General features: G+C 51.7%; 1 protein-coding gene across 2 annotated transcripts in view; it reads left to right on the top strand.

Annotated features, from left to right (window-relative positions):
- CACNA1E (calcium voltage-gated channel subunit alpha1 E) overlaps positions 1–18162 on the top strand; it is a 119379-nt gene that overhangs the window by 40296 nt on the left and 60921 nt on the right. For both annotated transcript variants that reach the window (XM_050977450.1, XM_050977449.1), the window contains exons 5-7: positions 2571–2674; positions 3837–3989; positions 4651–4832. In XM_050977450.1, coding sequence (XP_050833407.1) covers positions 2571–2674; positions 3837–3989; positions 4651–4832 — 439 coding nt within the window. The remainder of the gene's footprint in view (positions 1–2570; positions 2675–3836; positions 3990–4650; positions 4833–18162) is intronic.

Below are 18162 nucleotides of genomic sequence, written 5' to 3'. Positions count from 1 at the left end.
CACTCGATGCCCTTCTGGAATGCCAGGACTGACAGAGTGCTCAGCAGGGGTCAGGGTGGGGAAAGGAGGGGTGATGGACACACCTGGGAGGGAAACTTCAGGGGAGAAACCCAGGGTTCTGGGGTAAACCGTGAAATCACACTGCAGCACCCCTCCATCCGTGTGGCACCACGACTTCGTGATGAGAGGAGAGAGCTGCCCATCCCAGTGCTGCTCTGCTGTGGGACCTTTCCAGCTGGGCTGGGCTGGAGCCTGCATCCTGCCCCGGAGCATCCCTGGCCTCCCGGAGCTCCTCAGCTGCTGAGGAACTTTGGAAGGAGCTGGGGCTGTTTAGCCTGGAGAAGAGGAGGCTCAGAGGTGCCCTTATTGCTCTCTACAGCTTCCTGAAGGGAGGCTGTACACAGGTGGGGTTGGGCTCTTTCTCCAGGCACTGACAGAACCAGAGGACACAGTCTCCAGCTACGTCAGGGAAGGTAGAGGTTGGATATTAGGAAAAGTTTTTCACAGAAAGAATAATAAAGCACTGGAATGCTCTTCTCAGGGAGGTGGTGGAATCACCATCTCTGGATGTGTTTAAAAAAAGACTGGACATGGCACTGGGTGCTACAGTCTAGTTGAGGTGTTAGGGCATGGGTTGGACTCGATGATCTTGGAGGTCTCTTCCAACCTCGTTATTCTGTGATTCTGTGAGTCTCTGATTCTGTGGTTCTGTGATTCTGTCCTGGCTGGAGTCAGTGCTGGGGCTGCTTCTGCCCCTTTGGGAGGCTGGTGCCACTCCAGGGGCTGGGACATGAGGAGCAAAAGCTGAAGGAGGGTTTCCAGCATGGTGTTGGCACAGTGTGTCCCCTGTGCTGGCATTTTGGGGTACCCTGCTCTTGCTGGCAGGGTGGGTGAAGGGGTGGGCAGTGAGGGGGCTTTTTTCCCTCCCTGGTGCTGCTGAGTGGCCATGCTTTATCATACTTATTGATTTTGGTCTTACAACCAATTTAACAGCACAGCTCTCCCCAGCCTCTGGCTGCTCCCGACTTAATTAAGTCCCTTTTCTGCTCTCCTGTCAGTCCTGTGGGCAGCAGGGGCTGGGCACAGGCTGGGGCACAGAGACTGGGTGTGCAAAGGGAGAGTGCCAGCAAGGGTAAAAGATGCCTGTAAATATCAGGGATAAGCAGTGTGATACACAGGGGGTTGTGGGTGATGCATCCCACTGCTGCTGGGACCTTGCAGTGGGGCAGGGAGGAAGAGGAGGCTGGGGAAAGGAGCTGAAACAACCCGGTTTGCAGATGTGAGAGCTGCCAGGGTATCCTAGGAAACCCAGGCGCCTTTCTGGAGGGACAGGCTGGTACCTGCTGTACCTCAGGGAGAGGGTGAGAGAAAGAGTGCTAATTGCTCAGCACGCCAGAGAGCTGCTCTGGCCTGTAATTAGATGAATTAGTGGAACAATGACCCAATTTCCCTCGGTTTTTGGATTGCTGCAAACAACCCTGAGGTTGCTGCCTCCCTGTGTCCCGTTCTCCTCCCCATCCCCTCCTCTCCCACCCCCTGCTGCTCTACTGCAACTTCTCTGCTCCTCACCCAGCACCTGGGGACCAAGCCTGGATGGGAGAGGACTCTGCCAGCATCCCTGAGGTGCAGCATCCCTCAGCATCCCAGAGCAGGTGCAGGGGCTCCGAGTGTTTCCACTGCTGCACTCAGTGTGCACCAGCTTCCCCCCTTGCCCCAATTTGTTTTTCAGAGATGGGCTTGGGAAAAAAAAAAAAAAATCTTTGTGTTTTAAAAGAAAACCTCTGGAGTCCTTCCTGTGCCTGCTGGTTGCCTTCCAAGGTCATCAAACTTTCATTACTATAGATTTTGGAATGTGTGCGAGGTTCTGGGCTCCTGCTCAGCAATCCCAGAGGTGGGACTCTGAAGAAGCTCCGTGTATGGAAAAAGCCAGGGCAGCTGATGGCTGGAGGTGCTGCCACAGGAGCACGGAGGGGAGGGACTCACAGCCCTGACATGCTGCTCCTGGCCCGCCTGCCACCCTCCTGGGAGGGATCCTGCATGATCCTTGAGACCCCAGATGGGATCCGTGGGTGATGTGGGGCTGTCCCCAGCCATCCTGGGGTGTGGGGGGCATTGATGGGGGGCTGCTGGGGCTGGGGGGGTCCCTGTGTGGCTTTGTCTGGTCATAGCTGCCCATGAACTTGAGTGTGTGCATCAAAGGAAGCTCGCTGACCTCTGGGAGGAGTTAATCTCTGTCCCTGCCCAGGGACATGGCTTGAAAAGCTTCATGGCTTCCCCAGCTGGTTCAGGAAAAGATTTCCTTGGAGAAAAGTGGGGAAAAAACTGTTTATTTAACAAGCACAAGCACAAAAAATGAACAACTTTAAACAATAAAACCTCTTGCTGCTCCCAAGAGATGACAAACTCAGAAAGTCCCCTCCGTGGGCTGTAGCCTGGTAGCGCAGTCAGGAGAGCATGGCACTCTTAATCTCAGGCTCGTGGCTTCCCCCTGGCCTGGTGTGACAACATGGCACTGAAGTGGCCAAGGGCTTTCCCTGGGCTAACTCTGCTCTGTCCCTGTGTGCCCACAGCATCCTCGCCACGGCCGGGACACACTTCAACACCCACGTGGACCTGCGGACGCTGCGGGCTGTGCGCGTGCTCAGGCCGCTGAAGCTCGTCTCGGGCATTCCCAGTAAGTTGGATGCTCCTGGTCTTCCTCCCTGGGTGTCTGCATCCATCCCTGATGTCCCTGGGGGGAGAGGGGTCCTTGTGCCACCTTGTCCTGATGCCTTGTGCAGGCTGAGCTAGAACAGAGGCTGGACAGAGCTAAAGAATAAAGTAGGGATTTATTAAAAGGCCTCAATGGATCCACCTTGGGCAGCACAAGAGCCCAGCCAGGGCTGCACCCAAGAGGGACCAAAATGGTCACAAAATGCACGACTGGTCATGGGGTCTCTCATTTTAACAGTTCTGCTCCATTTGCATGTTGGAGTTAATTGTCCAATTCCAGCTCCAGCCCATGCAGTCCCATCCTTGTTTTTCTCTCTCCAGCCCACGGGGTTTGTGCTCTTGGGCTGAGATTTGGATCATTTGTCCTTGGTGCCCAGCTGGAGCAGGAATTGTTTTGTCTCCCTGCTCTGTGCACAGAGCTCACCATCCCCTGATATGAAGCCCAGACCCACACACTAAAGCAGCACAGGATCTGGAAAACATAAAAGCTCAAACCTGAGGCATCAATCCCACCTTTCCATCTAGTGGGAGCTCAAAGGTGGCAGCACTTGGTGTCCCCAGGTGGCACTGTCCCCTGCAGAGCCTGCTGGCAGCTCCTCCTCCCTGGGCAGAATGAAGTGGGGGGATCCTTTCAGGACTGGGGTTTCTTCAGGGGAGATTTTTTTAATTTTATTTTTTTTCATTTTGTTGCAAGATTTCATCTGTTGGCACGGGGATAAATAAAGAAGCTAGGCTGCTGCTGGCACCAGTGCTCCTGTCCCTCCTGCCCTAGGCACTGGCAGGGCTGGATCCATACCCCAGGGGCAGCAAGGGGGACAGAGATGCACAAGTCATGTCCCACCAAGTCCAGGGGGAGCAAGGACAGGCTGGACCTTGGAGTGGGGGGTCAGAAACAACCTCTGCTGCTTGGCTTTCCTTCCCCTGCAATGGTGCTTTCCTCCAGGATCCTCCTGCCCAGGGGGCTCCTCCAGGCTGTGCTGGCCTCTTGCACCTCTCTGTTGTCTGTCCATCCTCTCTGCTCCCCGTCTTCCTCCTGCCAGATTTGGGATGGATGTGTCCCTGGAAGAAGGTTAGCATTGCTGCTCTGAGCTGAGCCCTTTCTCTCCTCTCCTCTCCTCTCCCAGGCTTGCAGATTGTGCTGAAATCCATCATGAAGGCCATGGTGCCTCTCCTGCAGATCGGCCTGCTGCTCTTTTTTGCTATCCTCATGTTTGCCATCATTGGCCTGGAGTTCTACAGCGGGAAGCTGCACCGAGCCTGCTACACAAACAATTCAGGTGGGGACAAGGGCTGGGCACCTCTTGTATTTGTGGGGTGCCCTCGTGGCAGGAGGGAATGATGGATCTGACTCCATGTTCTCAGAAGGCTAATTTACATTAAGATACTATAATATTTATTTATTTAAGATACTATATTATATTAAAGATACTATATTACAGTTTTATATTATAATATTGAAGTATTAGAATATTTAAGTATATTATAATATTTAGGATACTATATTATATTAAAGAATACTAAACTAAACTATACTAAAGAATACTGAAAAATAGAGAAAGGATACTTACAGAAGGCTAAAAGATAATGATGAAAACTCGTGACAAAACTCATGACTCTCTCCAGAGCCCTGGCATAGCTTGGCCCTGGTTGGCCAGTGAGTCAAAACAATTCACATGACACCGATGAAGCAATCATCTGAGGGTAAACAATCTCCAACCACATTCCAAAGCAACAAAACACAGGAGAAGCAAATTAGATAATTATTGTTTCCTTTTTCTCTGAGGCTTCTCAGCTCCCCAGGAGAAAAATCCTGGGCGAAGTGATTTTCCAGAAAATACGAATGTGACAGGCACCCTCTCTACATCCCACGAGTGGAAAAGAGCTGGGATGAGCTGTCCCTCACCTCTGCCTCCTTTGTCTCTCTGCTGTGTGCTGCAGGTGAACTAGAGGAGCTGGACCCTCCCCATCCCTGCGGGGTGCAGGGTTGCCCCCCGGGCTACGAGTGCCGGGAGTGGATCGGTCCCAACGACGGGATCACGCAGTTCGACAACATCCTCTTTGCTGTGCTGACCGTCTTCCAGTGCATCACCATGGAAGGGTGGACCACAGTCCTGTACAACGTGAGTAGTGCTGCTCTGGCTGGGCAGCTGGAGGCTCTTTCTGTGTGCTGGAAGCTCAGAAGATCCAGGGGTTCCTTTGTGGTGGAAATGGCGTTAATCTTTCCAGAATTTGGGTGTGTTCCATGTGTGTTCCATGCCTCCAGGCAAGGGGAGCTCTCAGGGCCTGGTCCCCATCTCTGACATGGAAATGGGGTTAATCTTTCCAGAATTTGGCTGTGTTCCATGTGTGTTCCATGCCTCCAGGCAAGGGGAGCTCTCAGGGCCTGGTCCCCATCTCTGACATGGAAATGGGGTTAATCTTTCCAGAATTTGGGTGTGTTCCATGTGTGTTCCATGCCTCCAGGCAAGGGGAGCTCTAAGGGCCTGGTCCCCATCTCTGACATGGAAATGGGGTTAATCTTTCCAGAATTTGGGTGTGTTCCATGTGTGTTCCATGCCTCCAGGCAAGGGGAGCTCTAAGGGCCTGGTCCCCATCTCTGACATGGAAATGGGGTTAATCTTTCCAGAATTTGGGTGTGTTCCTTGCCTCCAGGCAAAGGGAGCTCTGAGGGCCTGGTCTTCAGCTCCAGTTCATTTCAGAGAGCAAAATCTCATGGGCATGTCCTGCAGTGATCCTCCTGCCTGAAGGCTGAGCTGGATGGAGGTTGTTTCTGTGTGCTGGAAGCTCACAAGGTCCAGAATTTCCTGATGAAAACGGGGTTAATCTTTCAAGAATCTGGGTGTGTTCCATGTGTGCTCCATGCCTCCAGGCAAGGGGAGCTCTCAGGGCCTGGTCCCCATCTCTGACTCATTTCAGAGGGCAAAACTTCATGGGCATGTCCTGCAGTGATCCTCCTGCTTGAAGGCTGAGCTGGATGGAGGCTGTTTCTGTGTGCTGGAAGCTCAGAAGGTCCAGAGTTTCCTTTGTGGTGGAAATGGGGTTAATCTTTCCAGAGTTTGGGTGTGTTCCATGTGTGCTCCATGCCTCCAGGCAAGGGGAGCTCTCAGGGCCTGGTCCCCATCTCTGACATGGAAATGGGGTTAATCTTTCCAGAGTTTGGGTGTGTCCCATGTGTGTTCCTTGTGTGTTCCATGCCTCCAGGCAAGGGGAGCTCTCAGGGCCTGGTCCCCATCTCTGACTCATTTCAGAGGGCAAAACCTCGTGGGCATGTCCTGCAGTGATCCTCCTGCCTGAAGGCTGTGCCTGGGCAGGCTTCCTCCCTTGCCTGCTCCTCCTGTGCTCCCCAGGGCTGCTCTGTGAGAGTGGACACATTTTCTGGGCATTGCAGAGCCGGCAGAGGATGTCTGGTGGCCTGGGAAAGCCTCAGAGCTGGGCTCAGACCCCTCCTCTGGGGCAGGGCCAGCATTCCAGCGTCCAGCAGGCAGCTGAGATCTTTGTGCTGATGGAGCAGGGAGTGGCTGGGCTGAGCTCTTGTGGTTTGAAGCTGCTGGTGCCCAAGCCCTTGGGGTGCCCAGAGAGCAGCTTGAGGGCAAAGCTGGATAAAAGGCTCCAGGAGATCCCAGAGTGCCATATCACCAGTGGGCAACTGGCCAAACAGGCATGTTGGAGTTTGTGGGCTAGAAGGAGCCGTGCCTGTTCTGTTCCCAGCCTAATTTCAGCAGCAATTTTGGCGTCACTGCACCGGGAATGTTTTTGTACCCTAGTTCCCATAACGCCCGGGGATTTGCAGAGTGGCACTGCTCTGCAGGAGGCAAACTGGATGGCATGTGGTGGGGAAGGTGCTGCAGGAGGGACTCTGGCATCGGGGGAAAGGCTGGTTTTAAACCCCAGGCTGTCAGCATTGGGGTCCCTTTCTTGCTGAGTCTGTCCCAGGGTCCCTCTGGGGGCAGGATGGTGGGTGTGGACAGACGGATTGTGAAACCTAGACTGGAGTAGAAAGGGGAGACTTCATTGCAAAGGCTTGACCTTTCCACCAGGATTTGGTTTTCCTCTTCCTGAAGGAGACAGCAGTGTCAGGATCATGCTGAGTCAGTGGGAGAATTAAGCAAGATTGAACCACCTGAGAGTTCAGGCCAAAAAACTTCAATTTTGTGTCTGTTTCTGGTGTGTCAGTGGGATTAGAGACTCACCCACAGCACCTGTTGCCCAGGTATAATTGAGTGTATATATATATATATATATATATATATATATATATATATAAAATGGAGTATATTGAGTGGTTTGCCACTGTATCTTGTGTAGCCTGTGCATGCCTGTGCCCTGAGCCTTGCTCTTGTGTTAATGGCTGTCTCCCTGCAAAACTTGCTTCCTGCTTAATTTAGTCCCTTTTCTGCTCTCCTGTCAGTCCTGTGGGCAGCAGGGGCTGAGCACGGGCTGGAGCACAGAGACTGGATGTGGAAAAGACTCTGGGGAAAGGGAAAGTGTCAGCAAGGGTAAAAGAGCCCTGTAAATATCAGGGATAAGCAGTTTGGTTTTCCTCTTCCTGAAGGAGAAGGCAGTGTCAGGATCTTGCTGTGTCAGTGGGGGAATTAAGCAGGATTGAACCACCTGAGAGTTCAGACCAAAAATCTTCAGTTTTGTGTCTGTTTTGTGTCTCCCCAGCCTTTGGAGCCTGCAGCAATCAGCAGCAGCACTGCCCGTGCTGGAGTCCTGCTGGTGGGGTGTGAGGCCACAGGGAACAGATGGGCAATTTATGGTCTGATGAACCTCAGGGGTTTGTTTGAGGGAGTCTGATCTCCTGCTGCTCGGGGTGTCCTTGCTGGGAAGGCTGGAGCTGATCCCTTCAGTGTCTGGGATTTGCTGATTCATCACCTGGGTCTGAAAACCCAGGAGCTGCGAGCTCTGAAAGCTGTGCCTTCCCTACAGGAACCCCTATTGACTGTCCTAGCTGCTAAACTGGGGGCTCTCTGGGACTCCTGTGGGGATCCAAATCATCTTCCCAGCCCGACCAGCAAAGCTGGGCAGAGGTGCTCTGTCACTGATGTCACTGTCACGCTCTGTCACCACCTCCCCAACAGCCAGGACCATAAATAAGGTGCCTCCCTTCCCTGTTCCTCTGCAAAGAACCAGCTGTTAGTTATGGAAAGGAGCAGGGACCTTCCTTGGCTTTTAACTGAATGAGAGTTTGTGGCCTTGGTAGCATTAAATGCTGCTGATTTACCTTGGGGGGTGGCCAGAGCTGGTGTTCCCAGCCCTGCTGGGCTGCACCTCCTGCCCTCCCCAGGGACTCTCAGGGGCCTCGTGGTGCACAGGTTGTGGGTGCTCAGTCCTTTTCCTACTTGGAGACAGAAAAATGGATTTTTATCTTTTTTTTTTTTAAATAAGAAGATGAGGGTTGCAGTCCCTGGGGGATGCAGGAGAGAGGTGGTCAGAGCTGGAGTTCCCAGCCCTGCTGGGCTGCACCTCCTGCCCTCCCTGGGGCCTCGTGGTACGCAGGTTGTGGGTGCTCAGTCCTTTTCCTACTTGGAGACAGAAAAATGGGTTTTTGTCTTTTTTTAAATAAGAAGATGAGGGTTGCAGTCCCTGGGGGATGCAGGAGGAGGGCTGGGAAACCACAGGGGTGCTCTGCCATCCCCTTCATCACCTGGGGCAGCAAGGCAGAGCAGGCTCCTGCTGCTAACCGTGCCCAGGCCACGCCCCAGGTTTGGAGAGACTCCACTTTCCCACTGGGATAAAGTGATGGGGGGCTGTGTCCTTGTGGATTATCGCTTCAGGGGAGAGGGAGATGGCAGGAAAAACCACTTTAGCAATCTCTCAAAATTGCTTACTCTAGAATTCCCCTGTGTGACTGTTACCACGATTTTAAGATCTGTTTTTCCACCATTCTACCAGGTCTACAAGTGTGGCTCCTGGAATGTGCAGGCAGCATTACAACAAGCTAATTTCCACAGGGGTTATTTCATCCCCGTGCTTGCTTTTTGCTTTCTCCGTGTCAGCTTTGCCTTCGTGAAGCAGAAATCACAGCACAGGTTGAAATAAAAGAATTGTGGGGTGTTGGTGCTTTTCCAGCTCCTGTCCCTGGGAGCCTGGAGGGCTTTGATTTCTTTTGGAGGGGAGTTTGGCTTTGGGGCTGCCTCTGTGGTCTGAAAGAGGGGCTAAGAAGTATTTTGGTTTTCTTCTTGTCCTGGAGCAGACACCCCTTCCCTGGGCTGGCTGCAGACCAAGGCTGGTTTCTGCAGGGAGCAGAGGGGAGCACAGACACTCTCTGTCCTGCCTGGGGCAGGGATGCACTCGTCATCAAACAGTGCTCTGGGGCCTGGGGGGTGGCAGGGCTCCCCAGCACTGGGGCACAGGTGACACTGGTGGCTTTGCATGCTCCAGCTCCACCATCCCAGGAAGCAAAGGGGAGAGGGGTTTGAAATTTGTATTTCCTGAGGGAGCTGGGAGGGCTCACCTTGGACAAGAGGAGGCTTACTTCCCTGCTGTCATGGTAGGGAACTATTATTTTCCTCTTGTAAAAAAATCTCCATAACCTTGAGAAAAAAAGTTTCTCTCCCTAACTAAACTAAAAAAAACCCCTATTTTAAATATAAACTAACTAAAAATTTTAAGGTTTTTTTTCTTAACATCATTAATAGAAAAGAAAAAAATATAAGGAAAAAAGAAGTAATCTAAAGAGTTTATTTTGATTCTTACTACTTTTTCCCTTTTAATTACTATTTAGAAAGTTTTCTTTATACCCTTAAAATTTTAAACCTACTTTAACTTTCTCCTAATCCTATCTCACAACAAAAAATAAATACGCTAATAATTAACCAACACTAAACCCCACCACACTCACCAACACTAATTAAAAAAAAAAAATCCCAAAATTAAAAAAATCTTAAAGTAACAACCCAAAACCCCTACATAAAATTAATTTTCCCACTCAATTTCAAACCAAAACCACCAGGTCTACAACTCCCTGTGGCCAGATGGGGTTTGGTCTCTTCTCCCAGGCAACAATGTGAGAAGAATTGCCCTCAAGTTGCACCAGGTGAGGTCCAGATTGGATATTAGGACAACCCTTTTGGGAAGTGCTGGAGTCACCACTGCTGGAGGATTTAAAAGATGTGCAGATTTGGGGACACAGTTGTGACAGAGTGACAAAACTATCTTTTGTTCTTTTAAAAAGGAGAGAAGTTTAGAAGTTTCTCTTTTTAATTAAATGAAAAAAACATCTTATAAGCTTGGGGGGCTTCAGATTTAAGGATAGCTAATTGGACAAAAGCCAAAAAGTCCCACCTAGGCAATTTATTAGAAAAAGAACAAAGAAACTAATCACTTTTGTGAGGTGTTTTACTAGAAGCAAAGACCTCTTGCACCTAAATTGGTTTTTCTCTGTAAAGAGTTTTGTTATTTTTGCCTTTTATTAAAACTTTTCTGTTTCCAACACTGCCACAGAAGCCATCCTGCTGATTTAATGCCTCCAAAGGTAGCTGAGCTATCCTGGGGGTGAAATAGATCTCTAAAACGTTATGGGACCTGGCTGGAGGAGACCCCTGTTTCATGGCTGAGTGGTGGCCTTGGCACTGCTGGGTTGATGGACTGGGTGACCTCAGAGGCTTTCCCAGCCCAAACCCTGCTGGGATTGCTGCTGGCACTGCTGGGTTGATGGACTGGGTGACCTCAGAGGCTTTCCCAGCCCAAACCCTGCTGGGATTGCTGCTGGCAGTGCTCACAAGCTCTGAGCCCTTCCCTGTGTGGATCTGCCTGTCAGGCTGAACTCCTCATCCTCTCCTCACAGGAGGGATTGGGACCACAGGGAAGCAGGAGAGGCCAATAGATGGGTTTTTCTCTGTAAAGACTTTGTTATTTTGCCTCTTATTAAAACTTTTCTGTTTCCAGCACTGCCACAGAAGCCATCCTGCTGATTTTATGCCTCCAAAGGTAGCTGAGCTGTCCTGGGGGTGAAATAGATCTCCAAGAGCTTACGGGACCTGGCTTGAAGAAAATCACATGTCACCAAACAGCATGGGGAGCCTTAGGAGATGCCAGGGCTGAGTGCTGAGAGCCTTCTGGGTGCTTCTGCAGCAGGAGGGGAGAGTTTGCTGGGGGAAAAAGCACCAAGCTGCTGGTGGCTTCCAAAAACACCTCCCAAAATGCAGCGGTGGTGGGCAGAGCTGTGTCCACGGCCTCAGAGGAGGTGGGTCTGGGTCTTGCAGCCCCATGCAGAGCTGGGCAGCTGCAGCAGAGAGCCAGGAGGCTGCAGGGCCGTGGGTTGGGTGCCAATGTGAGCTGTGTGTGCAGGCACACTGCAGGAGTGGCTGGGGAACAGGAGCTGCTGCAAGGATGGGGGTTTGCAGCTTGTGTGACTCAACCCCCACGTGCTTCCAGCATGCTGGAGGTGCTGGGGCCAGGAGGGGAGGATCCCCTCAGTGTCTGGGGTCTCCTCTAGGCGTGGGGTGCAGAAGGGTTTTGGTGAATCTCACCGTGTGCAGAAGTCCTTTCGTGCTGGGTTTGCACGAGCTGGCTCGGACTGGTTTTGTTTGTGAAGCACCAAACTCCAGATCTCAGGATCACAGAATGGTTTGGGTTGGAAGGGGCCTTTTAAAGATCATCCAGTCCAACTCCTCTGCCATGGGCAGGGACACCTTCCCCCAGTCCAGGTTTCTCAGAACTCCATCCCACCTGGCCTTGAACACTTCCAGGGATGGGGCATCCACCATCTCTCTGGGCAACCTGTGCCAGTGTGTGATCACCCTCCTTGAAAAGAAATTCACAGAGTCACAGAATGTCCAGGTTAGAAGAGACCTTAAAGATCATCAAGTCCAAGCCAGCCCCAACACCTCAACTAAACCCTGTCAGCCAGTGCCCCATCCAGGCTTGTTTTAGACACATCCAGGGATGGTGACTCCACCACCTCCCTGGGCAGCCATTCCAGAACTCTAAATTCCTCCTTATATCAAATTTAAATCAATCCTTTCAGATTGAAACCACTACCCCTTGTCCTGTGTCAACAGGCCCTGCTAAAATGTTTGTCCTCTGTTTTTCCTTACAATTAAGGTACTGAAGGTCTTCTGCTGGAGGCTGCCTTTGGAATGCAGTGGCACATCCATCCCTTTTGAAACAGGGGCTGCTCAGGCCAGCCTGATTTGGGATGTTGGGGAGGGGAGGTGCGTTGGTATCACTGGTCATGCCAGAACACATGGGTCAGAGATGTGAGCAAGGCTTGGCTCTTCTGCTTCCTGCTCCATCCCCATTTGCCCCAGTCACCCTTGGAGGAGATCAGAGGAGGAATCTGTGGCAGAACAGTTGTTTTTCCATGTGTGTGTGTGTGTACAAAATTGCTCATTGCATGTTGGCATCGATTCCTGGGGTTTCACAGGTGTCCCTTGGGATGCTCAGCACTCACCTGCTCTCCCTGAAACACCTTTGTGTGAGCTGTGTGAGGGACACCTGAGTGTGGTGCAGCTCTGGGGGGATTCCTCCTCAGCCTTTTGGAGAGTTAGGGCAGTGCCTGGCTTTCCATAGAGGCAACAAAATTAATGACTTGAACAGAGAGGATTTTCCTCTTTTTGGGGGGTTTGCTCAGACATGAGACGAGCTTGGAAACCTCCCTGAGCCCCAGCACTTCCAGGAGCAGCATGCTGCACCTCCTCTGGACGCTGCTGTCTGTCTCCTGGGGTACCAGGGTGTGAGAGCCTGAATGAGGGATGCAGGGCTCCAGGGGCTCTCCAAAATGCAGTTTATTCCATCCAAGACCTTACAGCAGTCCAGGGTGGTGGGTGACAGAGCTGTGCCTACAGCTGTCAGCTCCAGCTGCAGGCAGGCCTGGAGACCCTTTGGGTTTGGTTACAGTGCATTCTATACTTTTCTTTGCTGAGCATCTTAGTACAGTAGAACCAATCTATCCCTGAACTATTGTCCATAGCCCATCATAACTACTGTAATTACCATATTCATGTTGCTATTCTCCAATCACTTAAAGTACATTACAGTTTAAGCCAGAAGTTGTTTTTTAGTTTTCTTGCAGTGGAAAATTCTGAGACCTTTTTGCTGCAACATTTGCCACATTTGCTGACTTGTTTGCCTGTGCTACCTTTCTGCTTGGTAAAAACATCTTCTTGTTGGAGGTGGGTTTATCCTTTGCTCTAAGCCATAAAAACCCCTTCTAACTCACACACCCTTTGCCTCCTTGGTTATCCAGTCAGACTGGCTCAGCAATTCTTTTCTTCTCTATCAAAACTTGCTTCCATCTCCATTCCCTTTTCATATTCTACATTCGAAAATCTTTCTGCTAAAGATACATATCTGTGAGATTTCTTGTCAAGCTTTCATGCTTCCCAACACCAGGGCAAGAGCTGCAGCAGTGCCAGCCGTGCCCCAAGGGTTGTGGGAGCTCTCCTGGTGGTGCAAGGATGCCAAAAGCAGCCCTGGCACTGCAGTGATGGGCTGGAGGAGGTCGGTGCAGTAGGAAGCTGGGAATGTGATGCATAACGGTGGCTCCCAGCAAGGAGCTGGGAAGAGGAGAAGGAGGAGAGAGAGGAGGGAGGGGTGGCAAAAAGAGGGAAACCACCAGGCTCCTTAGCCCTCTGTGCTCTGGGACGGCACCAGGCTCTCCAGCCTGCCAGGAGAGCAGGAGTCCCTTCCGATGTGTTTGAAATGAAAGCCCAGCGCACACAGACTATCCCGCGGGGAGGGATGGCAATGTCATCAGCAGCCGGAGCTCGGAGCAGCTCTGCAGCGAGCGGAGCCCGCGGCGCCTCTGCGGCGATTCCCGGCCGGGCGGGATGGGCTGGGCTGCGGGAGCGGAGGCTGCCAGAGTCCCCAGTGCTTGTGACACCCCGGGACAGAGCCCTGTCCTCCTCCCTCCTCCGAAATGCTGCCTCAAGCACGGCTGGAGCAGATTCAGAGAGGAGGGTGCAGGTTCCACCCCAAAGGTTCAAGCCCTTCCGAGCTCACAAAATGAGCTGTTTTGCCCCAAATGGCTCCAGTTGGTGCCCGTGCTGCCAGCCGTGTGTGGCAGCCAGCCCGCTGTCCCCTCTCCTCCCTTTGGAAAATCAGAGCACTTTCTTTCTCCACAGTCAGCAAAGCCAGGCCCTCACCAGCTTGCCAAATGTTCCTGCCTTTTTTTGTTTGTTTTCCCTTTCTCCCCCTTTTCCCTCTCTCTCTCTCTCTGTGTATGCAATGAAATGACACAGCAAGAAGCAAACTGTGCCTGCTGGATCCCATCTTCCAGGCACGTTCCATCAAAAGCTCCCTGCCCACACCGGGGGAGCAGCTCCTGGGGGTGCCAGGGGGGCTCTGGCATCACCCAGCAGCTCCAGGCTCAAGGGTGGCAGGTGGCAGGGGGTCTCAGGGCTGCCTTGCTCATCTCTGTTAAGCCCAGTAGTTCCATTAGCAGGCTTGGTGCTGGTGTTGGTGAGGTGTTGTATTTGTGGGGTCCCTCGTGGCAGGAAGGAATGATCAATCTGACTCATGGTCTCAGCAGGCTAATTTATTATTATTCTGTATTATATTAAAGGATACTATACTAAACTATACTAAAGAATACAGAAAGGATACTTACAGAAGGCTAAAAAGATAATAATGAAAACTTGTGACTCTCTCCAGAGTCCTGACACAGCTTGGCACCAATTGGCCAAAGAGTCAAAACAATTCACATGAAACCAATGGAACAATCACCTGTGGGTAAACAATCTCCAAACACATTCCAAAAGAGCACAACACAGGAGAAGCAAATGAGATAATTATTGTTTAACTTTTTCTCTGAGGCTTCTCAGCTTCCCAGGAGCAAATCCTGGGCAAAGGGATTTTTCAGAAAACATGAATGTGACAGTGAGGTGTTGGAAAGCTGGCTCCAGACCTTTTGGTGGATGTGCTCCTGTGCTCCAGGGTTGGGTTGTGGGGCTGTTGGGGTCTCTGAGTGAAGTTGTGCAGGGGTTTGTTGCCCCAGAGCAGCATAGCTGAAGCTGGGGATGTTCCTCCATGGAGGAACATCATAAAAGAATGAAAAAATCATATTGTGGGGCCCAAGCTGCCCCTCTGGGCTTGCAGCATGCCCAAAACAAAGCAGGGATTCAGGCCCCATGAGGAAAGAGCCCCAAAGGTGATCCTGTGGAAGCCAGGCCCTGCTGCAGTGTCCAGCTGGGGAGGCAGCAGTGCTGGCATATCATTCTGCACTGGAGAGAACCATGAAGCTTTGCAAATGCTCCATCAGGAAAAGTTCATCCTCCATTTCCCAAAGGAATATAAAAAAGCCTGTCCCAAAGTGCTTGGTGAGTGATGGGACCTGCTCAGCTGTGAAGGGAGCAAGGCAGGAACCTGGAATTTCTGCATTAAAGGAGTTGGTGTAATTTAGGGATTAAAATTCCTGTGTCTACCCTGAATTCTGCAAACAACGACCTTCTGGTACCTTCAACTAAGGGGAAAGAAAACCTATGGGAAGGCACAGTGGTCCAAGGTGATGAAATACAGAGGGACATCAAGAACAAATGACGTTCCAGAGGAATGGGAAAAGAGGCTGCTCCATCAAGACAACGACACCTTGGTGCCAAAAGAGCCTGAGGAGTGGTTAGGGGCATGCTGGGGAAGGTGCAGGAGAGGTCTGGGCATGGGGGAAAGGGAAAGTTTGGGAGCAAAAGTGGAGGGATCATAGTGAGGGATGGCTGTGGGGAGAGGCAGAGCAGGAGGCACACACGCGGACTGGGTTTGTGCATCGATGCTGGGGCACCTGGCTGCAATTTCTGGGTGGGCTGGAGGAGAAGAGCACCAAAATTGGTCTCTGTGCCTGTATCAAATATTTTGAAAACCCTCGATTTTTAGTAATGCTTCTAGCAACACGTTTTTTGCATTCCTTTTAGGAAACAGAAAAATGAAATGCATCGTGTCCTTTTGCTGTTTCCCCACTCCCTCCCTCCCTGCACACACTCAGAGAGAAGATTATGCTGAGCTTTGTGTCCTCCTCTGGCATGCTTCCTGCCTGTCCCTGGAACCCCAGAGCTTCCCAGGGCCAGAGGAGGGAAGTGCTGGAGGGAGGCAATGGGGCAGGAGGTGCTCACCCTGCCTGGAGAGCCTGACACCTGGCTATGGCAGGATGTGTCCCTCCCCAGGCCAGTCCTGGCCTTGCAGAGGAAATGCACCCATTTCCTCATTAACCTGATTTGGGAGAGCAAAGCATTTCCATTCAGATCTTGTCCAGTGCCAGGGTCACTGATGGATCCCAGGCAGGGAGTGAAGCATGGCCCTGCATGCAGGAGATTCAATTACTGCCATTAAAGGGAACAAGGAGATCTGTTACTGTGCTGGGGAGAGCAGCAGCGGGTGTCAGGGTCTGCAGGGAGCTGCTTAGGCCAGGGAATCTGCTGAGAGGTAATTTTATAATTCATTTTCTCCCCCTTTTGCTGGGCTGTGAGGCCGTGGCTGCTGGCCTGTGTGTGATTCTCAGCTGGATGCAGGTGTGGTTTGCAGGGAGGAGCAGGGCAGGGGCTGGGGAGGTGATGCTGGGGGACACCATCAGCCATGGCAGGGCCACCGTGGGTGTCACCACCAGGCAAAGACCATTGGAAGTCGCCAAGCCAACGATTTGGATTACAAACCATGGAAGCTGTGGTGGTGGTTTTGCACCTGCTGTCCTGTTCTGCAAGCACCAAGAAGTGCTGGGAAAGGCAGACACAGCTCCCTTGAGATCCATGGCTTTTCCCATCATCCCCAAACCCTCTGTGTGAATGAAATCCACATCCTGCTCCCTGAAAGCTTTGGGTGCCCACAGGTCCCCAGTTCCCCTCCCCAGAGAGGGAACTGCTCCCTGGTGAGCAATGGAGGGGCCATGAAGGCTCCCTGCACAGCCTGAACCTGCTCTCTGTTTATTTTTAGCCAGGAGAGACTGAGTTTGAGGGGTTTATTGAGGTTTTCCCCCCTCCCTTCCCCTATAGCAAAGAAATCCTGAAGGTTCCCATGTGCCACAGCCCGAGGGAGGGGACGTGTGGGCTGTGAGCTTGTGCTGTGCATTCAACTTGAAGATATATTTAGATTTCTTTAGATTTCTGGCCCCCCGAGTGAGACCTGCTTTTGCAGCTTCCCGCGCCTTTTCCTGCCCTTTGGGGGAAAAAAGAGAAAAATAATAAAAGAAAACAAACCAAAAAACCAAACAAACACCACAAGAGCTGCCTGAAGAATAACCTTGTGCTTGGGGGTTGAGAAGCAGGAGCTGCTGGGGGCTCTTTCCCTCAGGAGGGTCCTGCTCCCAAGCCTTGGTGGTGTCATTTGTAGGCTCAGAGGGCTTTCCTGGCAGCAGGAGGGGTCATGCCAAGATGTCAGCGTGGTGGTTCTTGGTCTGGTGCCACAGAAGAGTTTGGGGTGCATAATGAGAAGGAGGCCTCTCAAAGGGAAGGGAAGAAGCAGCAGAGATTTGGCACCAAGCAGCTCCTCCATTTCCCAAAGGAATATAAAAAAGCCTGTCCCAAAGTGCTTGGTGAGTGATGGGACCTGCTTAGCTGTGCAGGGAGCAAGGCAGGAACCTGGAATTTCTACATTAAAGGAGTTGGTGTAATTTAGGGATTAAAATTCCTGTGTCTACCCTGAATTCTGCAAACAACGACCTTCTGGTACCTTCAACTAAGGGGAAAGAAAACCTATGGGAAAGCACAGTGGTCCAAGATGATGAACTACAGAGGGATATCAAGAACAAATGATGCTCCAGAGGAATGGGAAAAGAGGCTGCTCCATCAAGACAACGACACCTTGGTGCCAAAAAAGCTGGGAAGTGCTATGAGGGCTGTGGCAAAGTTGTGTTGACACAGACCTCCTGGAGGAGCAGTGAGCAAATCCCCACCTCTGCAGGTGGAAGCAAGGCCCAGTGAAGTTACATCTGGAGAGATCTGGGCACAGATGGACAATTCAGCCCCACTTTTGCTTGGTGCTTGGTCAGCACCAAGCAGCAAAAGGCGGGATACCGGCAACGAGGGCATGGCCAACGTGGAAACCATGGAAGCCCAGCACTGAGACCGCCGTCCCACCAGCCTGGCTGCTTGGGATGGCTTCCCCCAGAGCTCAGAGGGAGCTGGCACATGAAATGGCAGGTCTGGTAACAAGTATTTTTAACAACTCCATCGAGTTGGGGGAGGCACCATCTGACTGGAGAATAGCGAATGCGGTGCCTATATTTAAAATCGGGGGGAGGAGGGGAGGAAAAGTAAGGCAGGCAGGAATAGGACTGCGAGGATGACCTCGATCTCATGCCATTTCAGAGCAGGTTTGGGAGGCAAGGGAGGAAAGTGAATCATGGGTTTGTCAAAGGTAGGTCACGCCAGGCTAACCCGGCATCTCAGGCCTGGAGGCGTCCCAGGGCTGCTCCTTGTAGTAAAGGGTTTGCTGTGGGAGAGGGGAATGGGGAGAGGAAGGGGGGAAGGGGATGTGTTGGAACCCTGGTTGCTGAGAATTTTAGATTTTCTATGCTGACAGGCA

Source organism: Serinus canaria, chromosome 8 (assembly GCF_022539315.1).
Source record: "Serinus canaria isolate serCan28SL12 chromosome 8, serCan2020, whole genome shotgun sequence".
NCBI lineage: Eukaryota > Metazoa > Chordata > Aves > Passeriformes > Fringillidae > Serinus > Serinus canaria.
This window is presented reverse-complemented; position numbering and strand designations above follow the sequence as displayed.